The sequence below is a fragment of the Elgaria multicarinata genome, chromosome 3 (genome assembly GCF_023053635.1).
Source record: "Elgaria multicarinata webbii isolate HBS135686 ecotype San Diego chromosome 3, rElgMul1.1.pri, whole genome shotgun sequence".
In the NCBI taxonomy this organism is placed as follows: domain Eukaryota; kingdom Metazoa; phylum Chordata; class Lepidosauria; order Squamata; family Anguidae; genus Elgaria; species Elgaria multicarinata.
In genome coordinates this window covers 106458470-106481567 of record NC_086173.1, presented here as the reverse complement: position 1 = coordinate 106481567, position 23098 = coordinate 106458470, and the positions used below count along the sequence as shown (strand labels likewise).

The 23098-nt window shown below is 43.0% G+C and overlaps 1 protein-coding gene across 1 annotated transcript in view; it reads right to left on the bottom strand.

The window, feature by feature from the left end:
* SHISA5 (shisa family member 5) overlaps positions 1–15287 on the bottom strand; it is a 37799-nt gene extending 22512 nt beyond the window's left edge. Inside the window, exons 1-3 of the mRNA XM_063121181.1 lie at positions 15109–15287; positions 8071–8242; positions 4798–4872 (exon numbers count right to left, since the gene is read on the bottom strand). Of these exons, the coding sequence (XP_062977251.1) occupies positions 4798–4872; positions 8071–8242; positions 15109–15178 (317 nt within the window). The 5' untranslated portion in view covers positions 15179–15287. The remainder of the gene's footprint in view (positions 1–4797; positions 4873–8070; positions 8243–15108) is intronic.
* Positions 15288–23098: the final 7811 nt, after the last annotated feature.

Here is a 23098-nt window from a genome sequence, read left to right as displayed (position 1 = left end):
GGCATAGGCTTGTAACAGGCAAATCCCCAGCTTCAGATGATATTTTGGGCTTGGATGGGGTAAGATTTATTTCTTCTCCTCTTTAGCTTCAGTTAAGGAGGACTATCAGGCTCATCTTACTTGCCAGAGCCTGGTTCCCCTCTTACCTTGGTGAGTGGAGCAATTCAGATTATTGAACCCTGGTACTTGAGAAACACATGTTAACAGAGAGGGAAATACTGCAAAGCACACACAGAATTGGCTAGTCAAAAGCCCAGGCAAAGAGAACATCTAATTCTGAAGTGTCCCCATTTCTCAGACAGTTCAGTCATGAGAAGACTTGATACCTTTTGTTTTGAATATAGCAAAGGGGCCAAGAACCTCCCTGAACCTTCTGTTCATTCCCCATAACCAAACTACTGTTCCCTTTGCTTTGCTTCAAGCCTCTGAGCAATCAAGCTCTTTGTTTTAACCATGTAACTGCCTTGGAGTTTGAGCAGCTTAGTTTTATTTTTCGGCTGAGCATCTCACATGTTGGTCTGTCTCAGCACTAAAAATAATCCAATTAATTTAGTATGTGATTTCTTCTTGGTCATCTCAGAGTGCAGGACATGGAATAATGTGCTCAAATTTCAGGAAGCCAGCTGGACATCACGAAAAACTTCCTGACTGTTAGAACAGTATGACAATGGAACCAATTACCTAGGGAGGTTGTGGGCTCTCTCACACTAGATGCCTTCAAGATGCATCTGGGCAGCCATCTGTCAGGGATGCTTTAAGGTGGATTCCTGCATTGAGCAGGGGGTTGGACTTGATGGCCTTATAGATACCTTCAAACTCTACTGTTCTATGATTCTATGCTCTACCCTGACATCTACCCCTTGTTTTCAGGGCCAGAATACCCCACTTTCCTCCTTAATTTGCCCCAGATAGGTCTGTTTGTCTCATATATCCAGAAAGAAGAAGCTTTACCCCCTTGTAAAACAACTATTAAGACCAGAGACAGGTTCCATACATAATACAGCACAACTTGCTAGCTCCATCCTACCATTTTAGTGCCTTGTAGGGGACTCTGACCCACACATGCGTTATGAGTTCTAAATTAACAGGTGGAAATGTTCCCACAGGAAGCACAGAGACTGGGAAGCATCTACCAAAAAGTATAGATGTTGAGTTAAATGTGCAATTTCTGAAACTGAGTGGGAACTCGAAGGAGGAGCCCCATTGGTCAGGTTCTCCATCCAGATCTGTTTTTAACCAAAACTGTGGCAGCTCCTGGATTCCTAATAATAGTTTAACCTCTGTTCAGTTACCCCATCACTGTTCATCCAAACATCTTTTTTTGGATGTCTGTTGACAATGTGGTATAGCCAGTTGTCAACATGTCCTGGCTAGCGTGAGGCTATTGCCCCATTTTTGAATTTAGAACAAGATGAGAAACCTGAGGGTGATCTGTGCCCATAGCATTTTTTGAATTATTGAGAACCAACCAGGAAGTAAAGTCCTTTGGGTTTCCCCTTCCTCCTACTCCCATCTCTTTTATTTTCCTCCTAAATCTATCAATGCCCACTCCCACAGCTCACAATTTTCACTGCCACTTGGACTTTCTTTTAAGCCTCTGCTCTGTCATTTCCATAGCCCCACCTTCACTTCTTTATTTGGTAAACAATAATTTCTCCAATCTTTGTTTGCATCTATTTTTTCTAGTTAGCCTTATTAGAACTGGTAATATTGCCCCATGTGCCAGGACGTAGTAAAACTAATCAATCCAATTTTCTCCTCTGTAATGAAAGTGCATACATATGGTTTTGCAAGCAAATATCAATAAAAATAATGGCTTTAAGACTCTGAATGAGTTTGTGTTAGCCTCTTCATTAAAGGGGTCTATATTCCCCATTTAGTAAGAGCAGAGTGCATAATTCTATGTGAGCAGCTCACCTCTGGTTAAAGCCCCTATTTTATTTATTTTTGCATTTATATCCCACCTTTTTTCCTCTAAGGAACCCAAGGCGGCATACATAATTCTCCTCCTCCTCTCCATTTTATCCTCACAACAACAACCCTGTGAGGTGGGTTGGGCTGAGAGTCTGTGACGGGCCCAAACCCCACTCTTAGATCCATGTTGGTTATTACTCATATATACACAGACATTAAGTGACAACAATATAATTATCCTCCATGCATTTCTCTAATCCCCCTTGAAAGCCATCCAAATTGGTGGCCATCACTACATCTGATAGCGAATTCCATATGCACTGGGTGAAGAAGAACTTCCTTTATCTGTCCTGAATCTACCATCATTCAGCTTCATGGGATGACCCCGGGTTCTAATATTATGCGAGTGTTCTCCCCGAGTAGTGCCATCTCAGAATACCTTGTTTGAAAATGCCCCCACTTCAAGGGCCTTTCCAATATGGAAAGCTAGGAAGGAAGACTGAGTTACAAGCCATTTCTAAGTCTGTCATTTTTTTGCTCTTCAATTCATCTGTCGATTTCTGATCAAACATGAAAATAAACTGACAAGCTGCAAAATTATGGTTTGTAAAAAGTGCATTTACCGACATGTAATATTAATAGTTTTAAAAATGATTCGAGGACTGTAACTCTTTCTTCACCCTCAGTATAAAAATATAGATAGTAAGCAGCAGTCATCATAGGGCTCATCTACACCAAGCAGGATATTCCACTATGAAAGCGGTATGAAAGTGATATGTAAAAGGCAGGAGCTACACTACTGCTTTTCGGTGATATTGAAGTGCACTGCAGGAGCTACACTACTGCTTTATAGTGGTACTTAAGTGCACTGACATCTGTTGGGGCCCATGACACATCTACACCAAGCAGGATATAATACTATGAAAGTGGTATGAAAGTGGTATATGGTATGTGTCAAGGGGCCCTAACAATTGTCAGTGCACTTCAATACCACTATAAAGCAGTCGTGTGGCTCCTGCCTTTTATATACCACTTTCATAATGGAATATCTGCTTGGTGTAGATGAGCCCATAGTCAACAAAATATCTGGAGAAGCAGGCACAAGGAACCTCTGGCCCACAGATCACATACAGCTGAGGGGTTCCTTATCCTCTCCATCAGCTTCTAAGCACTTATCTCTGAACAGCAGCTGGTTGGAGAGAAGAGCTTTCCTCTGCTGAGCAATGAGAAAGAGAGCTTTTTTCAGTGCTCCGCAGGAAAAAGTTCTTATTCCTGATCAGCTGCTGATATGAGAGGAGAACCTTTTCCTGCTGGGGAAATGGGGTGAGATCTGGGGTTGGGGGGGAAGCTGCTATGTGATTCAGTCGTGCTTACTTCTGAGGCTTGGCCACTTACCTCTGCAGAGGTTTGCCCTGCTTACTTCTGCTCATGCCCATGCTTACTTCTCAGTAGACATGCAGAGGCTTGGTATTTGGGACGGTATTTGAAAAAATGCTGCTGAATGATTCAGTCCTGTTAAAGTCTGAGCAGACATGCAGATGCTTGTCTTGCTTTTTCTGAGTAGGTTTAAAATCAGTAAGAATAGCATTCTGGCCCAACCCGCTCTGCCTTTGATCCTACCCACAGATGTTTTAATTCTTTTTACCTTTTATGTCTTACGTTCACCACTCCGGAAACTGTTTCAGATGTGGCGTGGTTTACAAATGTTGTAAATAAAATGTGGCCCCTGAGGCTTTTTCCAGATTGGAATTCTGCCCTTGGACTGAAAAAGGTTTTCTCCACCTGTGCAGAGAAGACTATGATCTAGGTGAAAAAAAATACCAAGTGACTGAAGTCCTATTTGCAAAATTATGGGCGTGTCATAAAGCTGAGAGCTCATGGCCACCGATTTTTGCCAGCATAATATTCACATGTATTTAAAGAGATTATTTCACAATGTGGTCAAAAGACTGCTACCTGCAACTAAAAGTATAAACAAAATACCATAATTTGTAGGGCTGTAAATGGAACTCCCAGCCCGTTTCGGAGACTGATCTGGGGATGGCAGATCAGTCTGAATCCACCTCAGCCCGAATCAGGCCTGATCAAACCTGCTCCAGATCTGAATCACTTTGGATTCAAATCTTGATCAGCAGGGCACAAGGCCGATAAATGTCGCAAGTGCTATAACCTAATCCTGCCACTCTTACTGCCAAAACCTGGCTCAGTGACCTGTTTCCTCCCCCACCCCCCAATTGTGCTCGTGCCCGGGACTTTCTGGAGGGAAAAATGCTGTTGTGTGCGGCATGGATCTATGATGAGACAAAGCCTCATTTCAGTAGAAATGGCAGCTGTCATGGAGAAGCAGACTGCTGCCAGGCATGAGAAGATGGATCCTGTAAATCCCAGGCATGAGAAGATCATCTGAATTGGGAAAGTGGAAGGCAAAAGGAAGAGGGGCTGACCAAGGGCATGATGGATGGATGATATTCTGGAGGTGACAGACTTGACCTTGGGGGAGCTAGGGGTGGCAACAGCCGACAGAAAGCCCTGGTGTGGGCTGGTCCATGAAGCCACGAAGAGTCAGAAGCGACTGAACGAATAAACAACAACAAACCCTGAAGCACTTCAGATCAATCCAGACCTGCTTCAGGCCGATCCAGACCAATCCAAGTCTGACATGGATTCATACTAGTTCAGTCCGAATCACCCCACTTTGGCTCAGGATTAGGATCAGAGCCAAGTGGTGCGCTGCCCTAATAATTTTCACCCTCTGAACATTGCTTTTCACATATACCACAAAGCAGTGCTTTTACATGTAGTATATGATAAGAAAAAAGGATTTTCTTGTAAGGATATGTGACATGTATAATTAAGTGGGTGTACAAAAACCCATTTATTTACCTGGGTCCAGGAGAAGGCCAGTCATCGAAGTCTGATTTGAACTTCATTGGTTCTCCCAGGGTAGATGGATATGTGCTGTAGTAAGGAAAAACAAGATTAAACTTTCCTGAGATTGGTAGGCAATCATTTCATGTCTGAAGTTGTCCTCTATCTTTCTAGCCAAAGCAATATATTCTGTTCCATTGTATAAGCTGCCTCTATAGTACTTCCAATTTTATTCACGTGTGAGAGAATAATGCCACTCTCTACTAAGCAAGGGTAAACTGAACTAGTCTTAAAACATGGAAAAGAAACTAGGAACATAATGAAAACTTGTGAAATGGCCAGATCTTATTGGCCAACAACATAAGATTAGGTAATAGAGGGCTACTGCCAACATAAGTGGGCAATACATTCCTTTGCACAGGGATTAATCCCCAGCACTGGTGCAAGTAAGGATCAATTTTATGCCAGAGATGTCTAACACCTACATAACTTCACACAATTGTGTTGTACAAAAAGGTTACTTGGGCTGTGTTAAATTCTGGCATCTTGCACCAGATGCTGAGAACTCTTGGGATAAGACTACTACAGAGCAAATTAAGTTTTCTGTAACAAATGGACAATATTGGCTTGGATCTTAAGGTAAATCGATGGAAGAAGGTTCTTGGCAGCAAAAGGTTTTGTATTTTCTCCTTCCACTCCAAAAGCCCCATTGTCCAGCAAGGTCTGGGGACCTTGCTGAACAATGTGAGGAGAGCACACAGGATTTCTGGAGGAAGAAGGAAACACTTCCATTCACTCATCTTAAGCTCCAAGCAATTGTTTGTTTTGGATGCAGTTTTATATGCCAAAGCACCCTATATAAACTAAACTTTATTCCTAAACGAAAACATAAAAACAAGAGATCACTGAATTTAGCTTTCTCCCCCACCCCAATATTTAATGAGTTTTTCCTATTTTCAGTTTTTCCACATGTTCCTAAAATATGATAGAGGTGTACAAAATTATGCATGGTATGGAGAATGTGGATAGGGAGACATTTTTCTCCTCTCAAAATACTAGAACCCTGGGTCGTTCCATGAAGCTGATTGGTGGGAGATCCAGGACAAATAAAAGGAAGTACTTCTTCACACAGCGCAGAGTTAAATTATGGAACTCACTACCGCAAGATGTAGTGATGGCCACCAATTTGGATGGCTTTAAAAGGGGGTTAGATAAATTCCTGGAGGCAAAGGCTATCAATGGCTACCAGCCCTGATGGTTGTGCGCTATCTCCAGTATTCGAGGCAGTAAGCCTGTGTGCACCAGTTTCTGGGGAACATGGGTAGGAGGGTGCTGTTGCATCATGTCCTGCTTGTTGGTCTCTGGCCGATGACTGGTTGGCCACTGTGAACAGACTGCTGGACTAGATGGACCCTTGGTCTGATCCAGCATGGTACTTGTTATGTTTTTATTGATGCGCAAGTATTCCAAAATGCCACAATAAGTTGTGTATCACATGCTTAAGAACAGAAGCAGAGTCCTACTAGATCAGCTCAAGGGTCTATCTAGTCCACCATTTTGTTCACACTTAGCTGCACAGTTCCCTTCTCCATGAATGGCCATGAACCAGAATATTGCATAGCTGATAAATTTATTACCAGGGAATCTAGTTTAGCTGTAATATGTTTGTTTATTATTAGAATAATTTGTATCCTGCCTTTTCGCTAAATAAGGTAGAGTTCAAGGCAGCTAATAACACTTTATGAAAACAGTAAGTTAATAATTAAAATTTAAAATACATTTGTAGAAAAACAGAATGCATAAAATTAAAACAGTCAGCTTTAAATACCAAGACTAATACACAGTCTGCCTGAACAAAATTGTCTTAGCCCTCTGGTAGAAGGTAAAGAGGGAGGGGGCAAGCACACTCCCCAAGGGAGAGAATTTCAGTCACAAAAAAGGCCTGTTCAGGTGCCCCAGCAAACCTAGTATCCACCTACATTGGGACACAGAGAAGGGCTCTCTGTCAGATCTTAGGGTGGGCAAAATGATATAGGAGGAAGTGGCCCTTCAGGTATGCTGGACTCAAGCCATTTAGGGCTTTATAGGTGGTTATAACCACTTGAATTGTATCAGAAAACTTATTGGTAGTCAGTTCAGATGTTCTAAAATGGGCATAATATGTTGGGCCTGTTCAAGGAACACGCTAAACCATGGGTAGGCTGCTAACCCTTTTGCAGCAAAAGGTTAGTGAACATGTTTAAACCGTGGTTATGTAGCTACTATGGTTAGCAATATTCACATGACATGCTAAGCCATAATGTTTAGCTCAAAATACTTAACCACCATGGCTTAGCATCATACGAACAGAGTCATCAATAGAGCCATGTTTTCATGAGCAGCCTAGCTGCTGCATTCTGGTCCAACTGAAGTTTCTGACTCTTCAAAGGCAGCCTCATGTAGAATGCATTACAGTTATCTAACCTTGTTTTGTGTCACTGCAGCTTGAGCTGATTTCCACAGAAAGGATCAAGGGGCTGGAGCTGAGAGGAATGGTTAAAACATTTGGGTCTTCTGAGCTTAGAAATAAGATGAGTAAGGGGGGGACATAATAGAGGTGTATAAAATTATGCATAGTGTAAAGAAAGCCGATAGGGAGAGGCTTGTCTCCTTAAATGGTGGGAGATTCAGGACAGATAAAAGTAAATACTTCTTCACACAGCGCATAGTTAAACTATGGAATTCACTTCCATAAGAGGTAGTGACATCCACCAACGGGTGCCATTAGAGGGGATTAGTCAGATTAATGGAGGAGGCCGCTATTGATGGCCACTAATCACAATGCCTATATATTACCTACAGCATAAGAGGCAGTATGCCTCTGACAACTAATTGCTAGAGAACAGCAGAGTATTAATACAGTCATGCCTTGTGGGTTTCCTATAGACACCTGGTTGGTCACTGTGGGAACAGAATGGCCCCATTCAGACAACACACTAAACGATGCTGCTTAATCACAAAACGGTTAATGCATTCCATTAACCATTTTGTGGTTAAGCAGCATGGTTTAGCATGTTGTCTGAACGGGGTGAACGCTGAACTAGTTAGGTCTTTAGTCTGATCCTGCATAGTTTTTTTTATGTCCTGATTTAAAGATTAAATTTTCTTTTGGCAACATGAAAAGCTATAAAACAAAAGACATTGCTGCATTTAGTTTTAATTGTCAGGGTACACGTGAACATTTTTTTCTGCAGGGTAATTAGCCAAAATTGTCACAGCAGGCCACCTGGTATTCCTCTCCAAACATACCTTTCTACTGCTTGCAAAATACATATATGTTCATAATTTTCGTTAACGCTTATTAATGAGTTGGAGCAACAATACTGGCTACTGCAGGACCCACAGCAGACCTTTGGACAAGGTTTTCCCAAATATAAATATTCATCCGAATCTTTGAATATTTTGCAGTCCTCACAGAAACCTGAAAAAAGAAAAATCAGCAAGTTATCATACCATATGTTAGAGTATGAACTCTGAGCATTCCCAAGAGAGAATTCACTACAACTCAGTAAAGCATCTGTCCTTTTGCATGTTTTCTCATCCTGGAAGCACACAAAATGGTTTGATTGCTGCCTAATTACATAATTACATCTTTCCAGAAATAGTATATATTTGGAATGAGTAGATGAGGGAAAAATCTTTTTAAAAATAGTATTTGCGAGCCTGTACTGAAATCCATGCAGGATCGTATGTGGAGGAATGGGCTGCCAGGGGTCGAGTATTTTACAGGATTGTCTCCTCTGGAGGCTTTAAGGGGCTTCCGTTCCATTCGCTCCAGCATTGTCCCACTATGGACTCCATCTTACGGAGAGAATCAGTTAGAAAAGTACTGCTATCTCTACATCCAGTTACAGTAAATATTCAAAATGGCTGTTATACCTCTTTTCAGACTGGCAGCTATCATAATATATTGAATTCTGTTCTTTCTTATATTGTCTGCTCACTACTTTCTCCTCTTGCCTTTGATTATCAATTAGAGCAGCAGCTCCTAATTTAATATTTAGAACACTTATACACTGCCCTAAAGAAAAAGTACTTGTGACACAACTCTTGACTATTTTTTCCCCTGCCACTATAAATGTCAGTGATGCATTTCCTAAGGTGATGGTGCCATCAGTCAGGGCCAAAACAAACATGATGCAAATGACCGTGATCAAGTCTCATGACTTGTTGATTTTATATATAATCTTAAAAGCAGCTGCACAGCTCCAATTAGGATTGGAACAGTGGTGTTAGGAGAAGGAGTTAAACCTCCCCATGCCATTTTTCCTGACCAGAGTTCTTCCTCAGTGCTACTATGGGAAGCAGATGGGCAGGCAGGATATGACACTTAAAACTCTTTGGCTTGGTTCCAAATTTGCTATTCCACTAATGGAAGACCTTCTTAAGTTAACAGTAAGGTCCGATTCAGTGGAGGCTCCTGTTCAGGGTGGTGGTGGTAATGCCAATATTCACTCATTCCCATTTCCCCTGCAACCCTCTGACACCACTTCCCATGTTGTTGCAGAGGGCCTCCCAATCCTCCAGAGAACATTTTGAGGAGTGTAGGTGGCTGCAAGGGGAAGGAGGAATCAGCACCCTCCCCTTGCGCTTGTGGCAGTGGCAGTGGCAGCACCTTGTGATCCAAGTTCTGCTCACAAGGTCTCTGATTCCTTTACACTATTCTGAATTTTCGTGTTCTTTTTTAAAAAAATTCCCTTTTTATTTTAAAATCAAAGACATGCATTTTGTATGACATCAAAAGTGAAGTAAAGTCTTTTCCAAGACGTTCTGCTGTTCAGACTGTAGTAGAATGAAACCCTGTAAAGGAAACTAACAAAGCAACCATAATTAACAATGTTAGTTCAATCTGCAGTCTTTGCACCTGCCTGGGATCCGTGTGTCTCAGGGCCAAACCCAATGCATTTGTGTTTGTTAAGTACGTGCTCACTAGGGTGAGCTGCAGGAGGTACTTTTATCATTAAACGGAGCCACAGGGGATGGGAGTGAAATATGCCCCTGCTCCCTGTAGGTTAGGATAATGGGAAGTTGCTATAATAAATGTTTCACAGGAAGAAACAAGCATTTAATTTGAAATGACAAACCACTTGGGTATTTCTGTTATGGACAATGACAACAGAGAAACACAGGTCTTTATTCTGAATGTTCCACCACACACACTTTAAAAGGCCTCAGTTTGGTTTGTTAAAAAGATCACTTCCTTCCTTATAACTTCTTTCTTTTATTTAGTAGATGGAGTTCCCCAACTGGAGTCAATGTGCTATTTCAAACCGCCTAGAGTTGAGTATATTGCTGTAGGAACATTTATTTACAGACATCAGTGTGATGAAATAGTTAAGCAAATGTACCTCCACACTCCATGAAAAGACTCAATGAAATAACAGTCTAAAACTTTTTTAAAAGGTAAGCGAATGTACTCTCTCTTGACTTTCTGTATTATTTACAGAGCAGTCCAAGACATGCTTACTCAAAAGTAAACTCCACTGAGTTCAATGGGACTTACTCCACCATAGGTAGACTTAAGGCTACCACATAGGTAGCCTTAAGTCCATCCTGCCCCAAATACGACCATAGAACTCAAATATGTAACATATTTGAGTTCTCACAAAAATATGTAACATGTCCCTAAGCTCAGCCTCTGTACCAGAGGACTGGAAGATGGCCAATGTAAACCAATTTTTAAAAAGGGATCCAGGGGGGATCCAGGCAATTACAGGCTGTTTAGCTTGACATCTGTTCCAGGTAAATTGGTTGAAAGCATTATTAAAGACAAAATCAGTAAGCATATAGAAGGGCAGGTCCTGCTGAAGAAGAATCAACATGGCTTCCGCAAAAGCAAGTCCTGTCTCACTAATCTACTAGAATTCTTTGAGAGAGTCAACAAACATGTAGACAGGAGTGATCCGATGGACATTGTTTACTCGGACTTCCAAAAGGTTTTTGATAAAGTCCCCCACCAAAGTTTCCTAAATAAACTTAGTAGTCATGGAATAAGAGGAGAGATCCTCTTATGGATCAGTAAATTTTATAATTTACAGATTATAAAGAAGTCAATCTGTAAACACCTTGAAATCAATGCAGTGATCACTAGAAGCCAACATGGATTTGTCAGGAACAAGTCCTGTCAGACTAATTTGATCTCATTTTTTGATCGGGTAATCTCCCTTGTGGACTGTGGGAATGCTGTGGATGTCATATATCTTGACTTCAGCAAAGCTTTTGACAAAGTACCACATGACATTCTGATTAACAAACTAGCTAAAAGTGGGCTAGATGGAACAACTATTAGGTGGATTCACAGTTGGCTACAGAATCGGACTCAAAGAGTACTTATCAATGGAACCTTCTCAAACTGGGGAGAGGCAACGAGTGGGGTACCGCAGGGCTCAGTCCTGGGCCCAGTGCTTTTCAACATTTTTATTAATGATTTGGATGAGGAGGTGCAGGGAACGCTTATCAAATTTGCAGATGACACCAAATTGGGTGGGATAGCTAATACCCTGGAAGACAGAAACAAACTTCAAAGTGATCTTGATAGGCTGGAGTGCTGGGCTGAAAACAACATGATGAAATTTAATAGGGATAAATGCCAAGTTCTACATTTAGGAAATAGAAACCAAAGGCACAGTTACAAGATGGGGGATACTTGGCTCAGCAATACTACAAACAAGAAGGATCTTGGAATTGTTGTAGATCGCAAGCTGAATATGAGCCAACAGTGCGATATGGCTGCAAGAAAGGCAAATGCTATTTTGGGCTGCATTAATAGAAGTATAGCTTCCAAATCACGTGAGGTACTGGTTCCTCTCTATTCGGCCCTGGTTAGGCCTCATCTAGAGTATTGCGTCCAGTTCTGGGCTCCACAATTCAAGAAGGTTGCAGACAAGCTGGAGCATGTTCAGAGGGCAACCAGGATGATCAGGGGTCTGGAAACAAAGCCCTATGAAAAGAGACTGAAAGAACTGGGCATGTTTAACCTGGAGAAGAGAAGATTGAGGGGAGACATGATAGCACTCTTCAAATACTTAAAAGGTTGTCACACAGAGGAGGGCCAGGATCTCTTCTCGATCCTCCCAGAGTGCAGGACATGGAATAACGGGCTCAAGTTACAGGAAGCCAGCTGGACATCAGGAAAAACTTCCTGACTGTTAGAGCAGTACGACAATGGAATCAGTTGCCTGGTGAGGTTGTGGCCTCTCCCACACTAGAGGCCTTCAAGAGGCAGCTGGACAACCATCTGTCAGGGATGCTTTAGGGTGGATTCCTGCATTGAGCAGGGGGTTGGACTCGATGGCCTTGTAGGCCCCTTCCAGCTCTGCTATTCTATGATTCTATGAGTAACTGGTTAAAGAACAGAAAGCAGAGAGTATGAATAAATGGTCAATTCTCCCGATAGAGGGAAGTAAATAGTGGGGTCCCACAGGGATCGGTATTGGGACCAATTCTTTTCAACTTGTTCATAAATGATCTGGAATTAGGAGTGAGCAGTGAAGTGGCCAAGTTTGCCAAATTATTTAAGGTTGTTAAAACACAAAGGGATTGTGAAGAGCTCTAAAGAGATCTCTCCAAGCTGCGAGAGTTGGCAACCAAATAGCAGATGCGGTTCAATGTAAGCAAGTGTAAGGTGATGCACATTGGGGCAAAAAAACCCAACTTCAAGTATAACCTAATGGGATCTGAGCTGGCGGTGACCGAACAAGAAACAGATCTTGGGATTGTGGTGGACAGCTCGAAAATGTCCACCCAGTGTGCGGCCACTGTAAAGAAGGCAAACTCCATGTTAGACATTATAAGAAATGAAATTGAGAACAAAACAGCTAGTATCATACTGCCTTATACAAATCTATGATGCGACCACACTTAGAATAATGTGTACAGTTCTGGTCACCATGCCTAAAAAAGGATATTATAGAGCTGGAAAAAGTGCAGAAAAGGGCAACTAAAATGATTAAGGAGCTGGACCATCTTCCCTATGAGGGAAGGTTACATCAACTGGGTTTGTTTAGCTTGGAAATAAGGAGGCTAAGGGGAGACATGATAGAGGTGTACAAAATTATGCATGATATGGAGAATGTGGACAGGGAGACATTTTTCTCCTTCCCTCAAAATACTAGAACCCTGGGTCATCCTATGAAGCTGATTGGTGGGAGATCTGAGACAAATAAAAGTACTTCTTCACACAGTGCAGAGTTTACTTATGGAACTCACTACCACAAGATGTAGTGATGGCCACCAATTTGGATGGCTTTAAAAGGGGGGTTGGATAAATTCCTGGAGGCAAAGGCTATCAATGGCTACTAGCCCTGATGGTTGTGTGCTATCTCCAGTATTCAAGGCAGTAAGCCTGCATGCACCAGTTTCTGGGGAACATGGGTGGGAGGGTGCTGTTGCACCATGTCCTGCTTGTTCATCCCTGGCCGATGGCTGGTTGGCCACTGTGTGAACAGAGTGCTGGACTAGATCTGATCTAGTCTGATCCAGCATGGCACTTATGTTCTTATATAATTTCCATCATCCTCACCATTGACTGTGCTGGGTAGAGCTATAGACCAACACAAGCAGGCCTACAAGTTGCCCAATCCTAATACTTACATACATATTACTACTATAGCAGCTATAGGAATGTTATGGTGTTTGAAGCAACTCTTGGTCAAATAACTTCAACTTCTTATTCATGACCACTTTTTTTAGTAAGCCTTTTGGGAATCATCCTAGCCTCACTTTGGCTGCTTTTGGACAAGACCGCCCATCTCGCTATGAACCTGCCCAGTTATTAAGACCATCAGGACAGGCCCTCTTCAGGATATTATTGCCCATAGAGGTCAATTTGTAGGGCACAAGTGAAAGGGCTTTCTTGTGTTGCTCTCAAACTGTTGAATGTGCTCTCTTAAGAATGATTCACCCACACTCTCTTGGCTTTTAGAAAGGGTGTGAAGATACATATTTTTAATTTAGCCTTTTACATTATGCAGCTGTTTTAATGTTTTACTTTTTTGAAAGTTCTCATTTTTATTGTGTTTAGGTTTTATTGTTTTAAATTTTGATGGCTTTTTGGCAAATAAGGTAGTATTATATATGTTAATAAATTAATATATAGAAACGTTTGAATTAGTTGTATGTATTTAATGGTGTTTTTATTAGTGTTGTACCCCGCCTCGATCCAGAGTGAGAGGCAGGTAACAAATAAATATATTATTATATTATTATTATTTATACGCCACATTGAGGTGGGGTGGGGGTGGATTCCAATTGTTAGAATCCAGCTACACACCAGAAAAATATTTCCAATTAGGCATCAGCTTCAAATTACAAGATATTTAGCTAAGAAAGCATCCGGGATTTTTATGGCTGTAGAAATAAAAACGCACTACCAGGAAACAATTGAGAGATAGGAAGAATGAGGCAAATAAAAGACAGAAATTGCAATGTGTTTACTAGCCCACCGGTGAGTCATGTTACTGCCGCTTGGACTCATCAAAATCCATTTCTGAGACTCTGGGGGGCAGAGAGGCAGGCAGTCTGAAATGTAGTGGATGTGGCTTTTAAAACATTCAGTCAAAATGCCCGCTGACCACTTCTCCTTACGCACACATCTCAAAGAAGGAAATTTTGATTAGGCCAGTAACAGCAGTGACTTTTGAGAATCGTTCACACGAGGCCTTGGAGGAAAAAACGTGGGAGTTTTCCAGCCCTTTCCCCATCCAAGTCCGAGGCCAGGGCCTTAGCAAAGACCAAACAAACAGAGCCCGCCCCTTAGTAAAACATCCAGAAACATTCTCTGGTCCCAGCTGAGCGCTCACTGCGTCTCCGGGTCCCTCGTGAACAAGTCGCGACACCCGAGAACGCCAACACCTCCAAGTTGCCAAGTCCCCGAAAGCTGACGCCCAAATTAATGCGTAAAGTTCTTTCAGGTGCCGAAAGCCTCCTTTGTTGTTCGCCCTTCAAGGGGCTCCCACGATTCCCCCTCCGAGGTTAGACCCTCAGGATTCCTTGGCCGCCCTAACAACCCCGTGCCTCTTATCACGGAACACCGCAGAGTCTCTGCAATCTCCCCTCTCCCCCAACCCGGGCTAGCTGTATGTATCCAGAAAATGTTGACCCGGCCACTTTCAGGCTCTCCGCCGCTTATGACTCAGCCGCTCCTAGGAGAAACCAGCCAGCACCTCTTGCGTCTCTTTCTCCCCACCATGGTTGATGGAGGCAGCCAGTTGCGCACGCGCCCCCCAAGATTGACCGAGGGGGCTCCGCTCGAACAACTTCCCCTCAACTTCGTGACGCATTACTTACCGCCCCGCAGTAGCAAAAAGAGCCAAAGAAAGGCGGCGAGGCTCAGGAGGGAGCTTCGCGTGAAGGCCATCGCCGTCTTCTTCCCCTCGGGCAAAAAGGAAACCGCCGCGGTTCCGTCAGCCAAGACGAGTCTCTCTGTATCTCAGGACTGGGCGGCTCCAGTTGCCACTAAACGAAAAGGCAAGAGCCCCGCCCCGTCTGGTCCCTCCTCCAGTAGCCCCTGGAAACGCTGGGGAGGAAAGGGAGGCCCGCGAGTTCCCTTTTCAGTTTCTCTTGTCGCTTCAGGGGCTTCAGTCGACGCGCTGCAAGACGCCCCTTGAGGCGAAGGAAAAGAACAGCCGCCCGAGTTCCGAGGTACCTGCGAGCACAAGGCAAAAAAAGCACGCCTCCCGGCCGCCACCAGGTTCCCGAGGACTGAAAAAGAACCCTCTAGCACGTTTTCCTCGTGCCCCGTGCACGTCTGGGACTCACAGCACAAGCTCCGGCACAGCCGCATCGCTGAAAAAGCGTGGGCATGTCTTCTTGGGAGCGAGTCCCGCTCTGCTCAGTGTGGAATTTACTCCCATGCAAGCATGTAGCGTAAGAGCTCAACGCTCCAGGTTTGAAAACTTGGTTCCTTGGTATGCTTGAGCTTAGGATGTTATACCGTGTGGGTCGTACCCAACGCTACTCCTACGTAGAGTGGACCCATTGGAACTTGTGTGAGCCATGACTAACTTAATCCCGATTTATTTCATTGGATCTACTCTGTGTAGGACTAACATTGGATAATATCCCAGGGGTCCATTTAGCTCAGTATTTACAGGGACAGTATAAAAGCCGGAATCGAGTGGAACAGCTAGGAACAACCCTATTATTATTATGCCAAAAATAGTGGCATGTGTTACAAACACTTCAGAACAATATTTTAGGACTAAAACCCTTGCAATATTACATTATTTTTAACCCCATGACTCCAGAACACATCCAGAACAGAACGGAATAGCCAGAATAACTATTTCCAAATGAGTGAAATCAACTGAACTCACCAGTCACACATAACTCCAAGTCACAAAACGTCCACAGAAAACATTTTCTGATAACTGATACGTTTTCTGATACCTGGCCCGGAACAGCAACTTCCAAATGAGCCAACTCAACCAAACTCAAAAGTCACAGATTTCTATATAGTAAGCTCCAAAATGACCATGGAAACCACATTCCAATACTTGTTCCAGGCCGTAGTCCATATTGCTCAAAACAGGTAGGAACAGCAGCTTCCAAGTGAGCCAACTCAACCAAATTCTGCAGTCACACATTCATAGAATCATAGAATCATAGAATAGCAGAGTTGGAAGGGGCCTACAAGGCCATCGAGTCCAACCCCCTGCTCAATGCAGGAATCCACCCTAAAGCATCCCTGACAGATGGTTGTCCAGCTGCCTCTTGAAGGCCTCTAGTGTGGGAGAGCCCACAACCTCCCTAGGTAGCTGATTCCACTGTCGCACTGCTCTAACAGTCAGGAAGTTTTTCCTGATGTCCAGCCGGAATCTGGCTTCCTTTAACTTGAGCCCGTTATTCCGTGTCCTGCACTCTGGGAGAATCGAGAAGAGATCCTGGCCCTCCTCTGTGTGACAACCTTTTAAGTATTTGAAGAGTGCTATCATGTCTCCCCTCAATCTTCTCTTCTCCAGGCTAAACATGCCCAGTTCTTTCAGTCTCTCTTCATAGGGCTTTGTTTCTAGACCTCTGATCATCCTCGTTGCCCTCTTCTGAACACGCTCCAGCTTGTCTGCGTCCTTCTTGAATTGTGGAGCCCAGAACTGGACGCAATACTCTAGATGAGGCCTAACCAGGGCCGAATAGAGAGGAACCAGTACCTCACGTGATTTGGAAGCTATACTTCTATTAATGCAGCCCAAAATAGCATTTGCCTTTCTTGCAGCCATATCGCACTGTTGGCTCATATTCAGCTTGTGATCTACAACAATTCCAAGATCTTTCTCATTTGTAGTATTGCTGAGCCAAGTGTCCCCCATCTTGTAACTGTGCATTTGGTTTCTATTCCCTAAATGTAGAACTTGGCATTTATCCCTATTAAATTTCATTCTGTTGTTTTCAGCCCAGCACTCCAGCCTATCAAGATCACTTTGAAGTTTGTTTCTGTCTTCCAGGGTATTAGCTATCCCACCCAATTTGGTGTCATCTGCAAATTTGATCAGCGTTCCCTGCACCTCCTCGTCCAAATCATTAATAAAAATGTTGAAAAGCACTGGGCCCAGGACTGAGCCCTGCGGCACCCCACTCGTTGCCTCTCCCCAGTTTGAGAAGGTTCCATTGATAAGTACTCTTTGAGTCCGATTCTGTAGCCAACTGTGGATCCACCTAATAGTTGTTCCATCTAGCCCACTTTTAGCTAGTTTGTTAATCAGAATGTCATGTGGTACTTTGTCAAAAGCTTTGCTGAAGTCAAGATATATGACATCCACAGCATTCCCACAGTCCACAAGGGAGGTTATCCTATCAAAAAATGAGATCAAATTAGTCTGACAGGATTTGTTCCTGACAAATCCATGTTGGCTTCTAGTGATCACTGCATTGATTTCAAGGTGTTTACAGATTGACTTCTTTATAATCTGCTCCAGAATTTTCCCAGGGATGGATGTCAGGCTGACTGGTCTGTAGTTCCCAGGTTCCTCCTTTTTGCCCTTTTTGAAGATAGGGACAACGTTAGCCCTCCTCCAGTCGTCCGGCATTACTTCAAGGGACCCCGATGCAATAAGCCACAAAACGCCCACAGGAACCACATTATAAAACCCTTCCAGGCAATAGTCCGTACTAAAGAAAAATGGACCTGAATGGCAACTTCCAAGTTCTTCCTGCATGTATACTCTGTGCTTTGTCCCACATTTCCCTCACATAGGCTGAGAGTTGGAAGGGATCTTGTGGTTATTTGGTTTAACCTGGCACCCCCACCTCTGTTTTAGAAAACAGTGACTGGAGATCCCAGGTTTCAAACATGCCTTGAACGAATGCCCTCTAACTAGAACATTTTGTTCCCTAATCACAGGTTTTGTGCAGGCTGCCTTCTATTAGTTAACCAGTAGAAAAAAGTCAAACTCTGCATGCTAATTCTTCAACTGCCCTCAACTACAAACTTAATTGCTGGTCTTATATCACCTGCCCATCTTTAGATTTCTTTTTTCATCCACAGGATGGCCTATTTTGCTTCCAAACATGTGCTCTACCACTGAATTATCGACCTTTCCCAAACAAATGTTATTAATTGCTGTTGTATTATTTCTGGTAAAACAGATAATTTATTATAACTAGAAATACAGATTTGGGGACTTGATGATTCTACTCTAAGTAAGACTAAGGCCAGAACTACACCTTCTGTCAAATCATTATGATCCCATCATGGTAACGCTAGATCCCTCTTGTGCATTTTATACTTCATAGGACACACAATGACATTAGTTGCAGTATTTTGGATAACGTGGAATAAAAAGCAGGAAATAACACTATGAAAGTGGAATATGGAAAATGTAATGTGTCCCAACAGTTAGCAGTTCACTTCAATACTGTTATACTGTAGTGTAGATCTACCCTGGTAGTTCAAAACTCTAACTGGCTCTTGCTCTTTAATATGCAGTACCACCTCCTTAAGACTGAAATCTTATACAGACTTTACAGGGAATAAATCCCATGTAGACATCAGTGTGAGAGCAGTGTAATAAGTATTAAGATTGAAATTAGGGCTGCAATGTTTTATCAGTTTTAGGGCGCAACCCATAGGAGTTTTAGGGCGCAACCCGGGGACATATGAGTATCCAATGCAGAGCGGACGGAGGATAGAGGGGATCCTCTCTTCCGGGCTCCATCCACTGTGCAGTTGTCGCTAGATGCTCGATCTGGAGTCTATATGAGGAGCTTTGGGGTGGGAGTGGGGAGGCTGCGCATCACATTGAAAGCTATCTAAAGCAGGCTCTGCTGTCTCCTCCCCTCCACCCTGGGAACGCCCCTTTTTCCATGATCTCTGTGCTTGGTTTTATGAGAGCAGAGAGAGGGAGAGGCAGCCGTAGTTCTCTCCATGCTGGCTGCGAGGCGGAGGGGGAGGGGAAAGTATTGAATTGTGGAGAGTATACTCCACAATTCAAGAAGGACGCAGACAAGCTGGAGCGTGTTCAGAAGAGGGCAACCAGGATGATCAGAGGTCTAGAAACAAAGCCCTATGAAGAGAGACTGAAAGAACTGGGCATGTTTAGCCTGGAGAAGAGAAGATTGAGGGGAGACATGATAGCACTCTTCAAATACTTAAAAGGTTGTCACACAGAGCCAGGATCTCTTCTCGATCCTCCCAGAGTGCAGGACATGGAATAACGGGCTCAAGTTAAAGGAAGCCAGATTCCAGCTGGACATCAGGAAAAACTTCCTGACTGTTAGAGCAGTGCGACGGTGGAATCAGCTACCTAGGGAGGTTGTGGGCTCTCCCACACTAGAGGCATTCAAGAGGCAGCTGGACAACCATCTGTCAGGGATGCTTTAGGGTGGATTCCTGCATTGAGCAGGGGGTTGGACTCGATGGCCTTGTAGGCCCCTTCCAACTCTGCTATTCTATGATTCTATGATTTCCTGGGGTACATCTTGACAAGAGGTTTGCCCCCGGGGTGGATCTGCATTGGCGGCAGGTCATCTATATGACACAGCTGCCATTGCAAAGCCATCCAGGGACAAACCCCCGAAACTCTGCTTTCAAAGAAGTCGGTTACTCACCCAGATTTTTTCCTTTCAGCAAGGTGCAGACTCACATTTGCCATCTGTCACCTTGCTTCGGAGCTGCTTCTGAGGTGTGTCTGAGCTGATGGCGAACCCTGATTGGTTGCCAGACTGTGGGGAGGGGGAGGGCCAGCAAGCTGAATAGCCGCTGCCCTTCTTCAGCACAGGGAGAAGCCCCTCCCCCAAAGTTTTTAAAAAGAAACAAAGAGGGATGACAGAAGGTGCTGGCATGGGGTGCCCACACCTCCTCCAAAGCAAACAAAAACAAAGCAAAATGGGGATGTGAGGAGGTGTTCCTCCTCGCCTGTGAACCGCCACACTTGCGCTTCTTCACATGTGGATGATGCAAAGGAGTGCAAATGTGGGGGTTTGGAGGCTCAAGATGCAGCTCAGGCTCCAAGCTTGGAACATTGTCTTTGAGCTTGGAGTAGGAAACTAAAAAATCCTATGTCCCCGCAGATGCTGTCCTTAAAAAACAATCTATGAGAAAAGATGACCCCCAATTAATAAGGTAGCATTTTTAAAAAATGATTATTCTTAATTATCTGTACCCATTGTGAATTTTTTTTCAACCACATGTGTGTAACTTACGATTTAGTAACTTCACTAATCAGCTGTTTTACCAGAACTTGACATTTCACAACTTCCTATTAAATTTGTATTTAAACTGTTAAAGATAGACTGGTATAGTAAATGAGGAAGTAGTTCCATTTTGAAAACTTTTTCAAAATAATAATAGTAAAAAAGAAATCGCTATGACCCAGAGTTTTGGAATTATACTTAATAGAAAAACATATTTTTACAATTATTTTGATGAAATTAGCCCCAAAAGTGATTTTCAGTATTTTTCACCAAATCTGCATGATAAAGGCTTTAATTTTTTTTTTTTTTTTAAAAAGTAAATTGGCTGAGTGGAACTCGAGATATTGATTGCTAAAGAAATTGTTTCACGTTTTAATATATATCATGCAAGGAAAGATTTCATAATGTAAGCATATGTAAAAATTTCAAAAATCCATGCTCCATATTAATATATATAAATACAAGTGCTTATAAAAACTAGAGATGGAAAATGAAATCTTACAAGATGCGTTTCCTTCTTTTCTCTCATAATGTTCTTAGAGGATGACATATTTTGGATGTTGCTCATCTGTGCATCACGCCCCTCCCCCCAAATGTGCTTGCTACAGAAATATTGTTTTTACCTATATACAAATTTAATCAATAGATTAATTGCTTAAAACTCATATGATTAATTGATTAAGATTTATTTAAGGAGCTGCAACCCTAGTTATAATCCATTGTATACATACATACATGGGATCAGGCTCATATTAACCTTTTTAGTTCCTCCTCCTCCTCCTCCTCCTCCTCCTTCTTAAATGTGTGATTTGTGGAAGTAAGTACCATTCCATAATAACACATTGTAGAAGAAAAGATACTATGGTTTTTTGTAGGTACCCTGGGTTTCCACTCAAAGTCATTATGTTTGGAAATGTAGTTAGTTAGTTTTTGAAGGAGGTCACCATAAGATCATGAAGTCCAGGGTTTAAGATTACTTAGCTGTACCACAGCAGGGACCTAAATCCTAACAATAACTCATCAAAGCAGCACACAGGCAGGGGAGGGAAGAGGCCCGTCTGGGATTCTGAAGTGTGGAAGAGTTTAGCCTTGATTCTTAGTATTTCTAGTGGGTAGGGAAGACTCTGAGAGGAACTGGAAATTCAAGCTGACCAATCATGAGGCCTGATCATGCATCCTCCCCATGATTTGTGCATATTCCTTGTAAAGCGATGATGAGTCATGAACGGGGAGAGCCAGCCTTGGATGAGCAGTAATGCAGCTTTGGGGACCCATAGATGCCTGGCCATGTCCGAGCAGCTCTGGACATGTTCCCAGTCAGGGACATGATGAAGAATGGTGTGGTTGGGGACATGGAGTTTGTCACACTATCTGAGAGACATGAGAGGATGGCATGACAGTGCACCCCTGTCCTCAACAATAGAGGCGAACAATAGGTGTGTACTCACAAAACAGACCTTTTGATTAATTTTAGATAGCCCTGTGTCTGAAGTCTGAAACAGTAGCTGAACTGAATGGGTGTCTGAACTCTAAAGCAAGAGTGCAGATGAATTATTCATGTGTGCAACTGGGCAAAGATACAGCAGGCATAAAAGGCAGCAGAGGAGGAGGGAGGAAGGAAGACTGCTGAAAAGAGGAAATTTATTACACATCCTTTTGTTTTGTTTTTAATAGCAAAGTTTCTTCAGAACATCCCTTTTAATGCATAAGCTTAGGCTCATCTTTTTTTCACTATGTACTATTCAAGCATACAGGATTGCCAACTGGGGATGGGCGTCAAGGTTCCTCTCCCTGTAACAGCAGTGTGACAAGAAGCTACACAAGGAGGATAAGCGTTTAGCAGCATGTAGATACAATGACTGGAAAAGCTTCACCTGCTTGTGGATTTCTGCTTGTCATACTGCTGTTGGGCATAGGATGGCCTTCCCCAACCTGGTGCTCTCTAGACATTTTGGACTATGACTACAATCATCCCTGACTATTATCTATGCCAGTTGGGGCTGATGGGCATTGTAGTCCCAAACATCTGGAGGATACCAGGTTAGCAAAGTCTGGCATCCTTAACTCCTTTCAATATCTAAGTGTATAAATTACTCAGAGTATGAACTTAAATTGGTATACTACATTGCAATGCTATGCATATTCACTCATAAGTAAATGTCTCACTGTCTAAACAGGCTGGGCATCTTTAGCCTGGAGAAGAGAAGACTGAGGGGAGACATGATAGCACTCTTCAAGTACTTTAAAGGTTGTCACACAGAGGAAGGCCAGGATCTCTTTTTGATCATCCCAGAATGCAGGACACAAAATAATGGGCTCAAGTTACAGGAAGTCAGATTCCGGCTAGACATCAGAAAAAACTACCTGACTGTTAGAGCAGTACGGCAATTGAACCAGTTACCTAGGTTGGTCGTGGGCTCTCCCACACTAGAGGCAGCTGGACAACCATCTGTCATGTATGCTTTAGGGTGGATTCCTGCATTGAACTCAATGGCCTTATACGCCCCTTGCAACTCTACTATTCTGTGATTTTAGGGATGTACAGATTTAGTTAAATCTGTTCCATCTGTGCTTTGTGTATTGTCAGGTATCTTTCGTTCCATCATCCACTCATTGATGGTATCAGATTTGCACAAATTTCCTCAAAAAG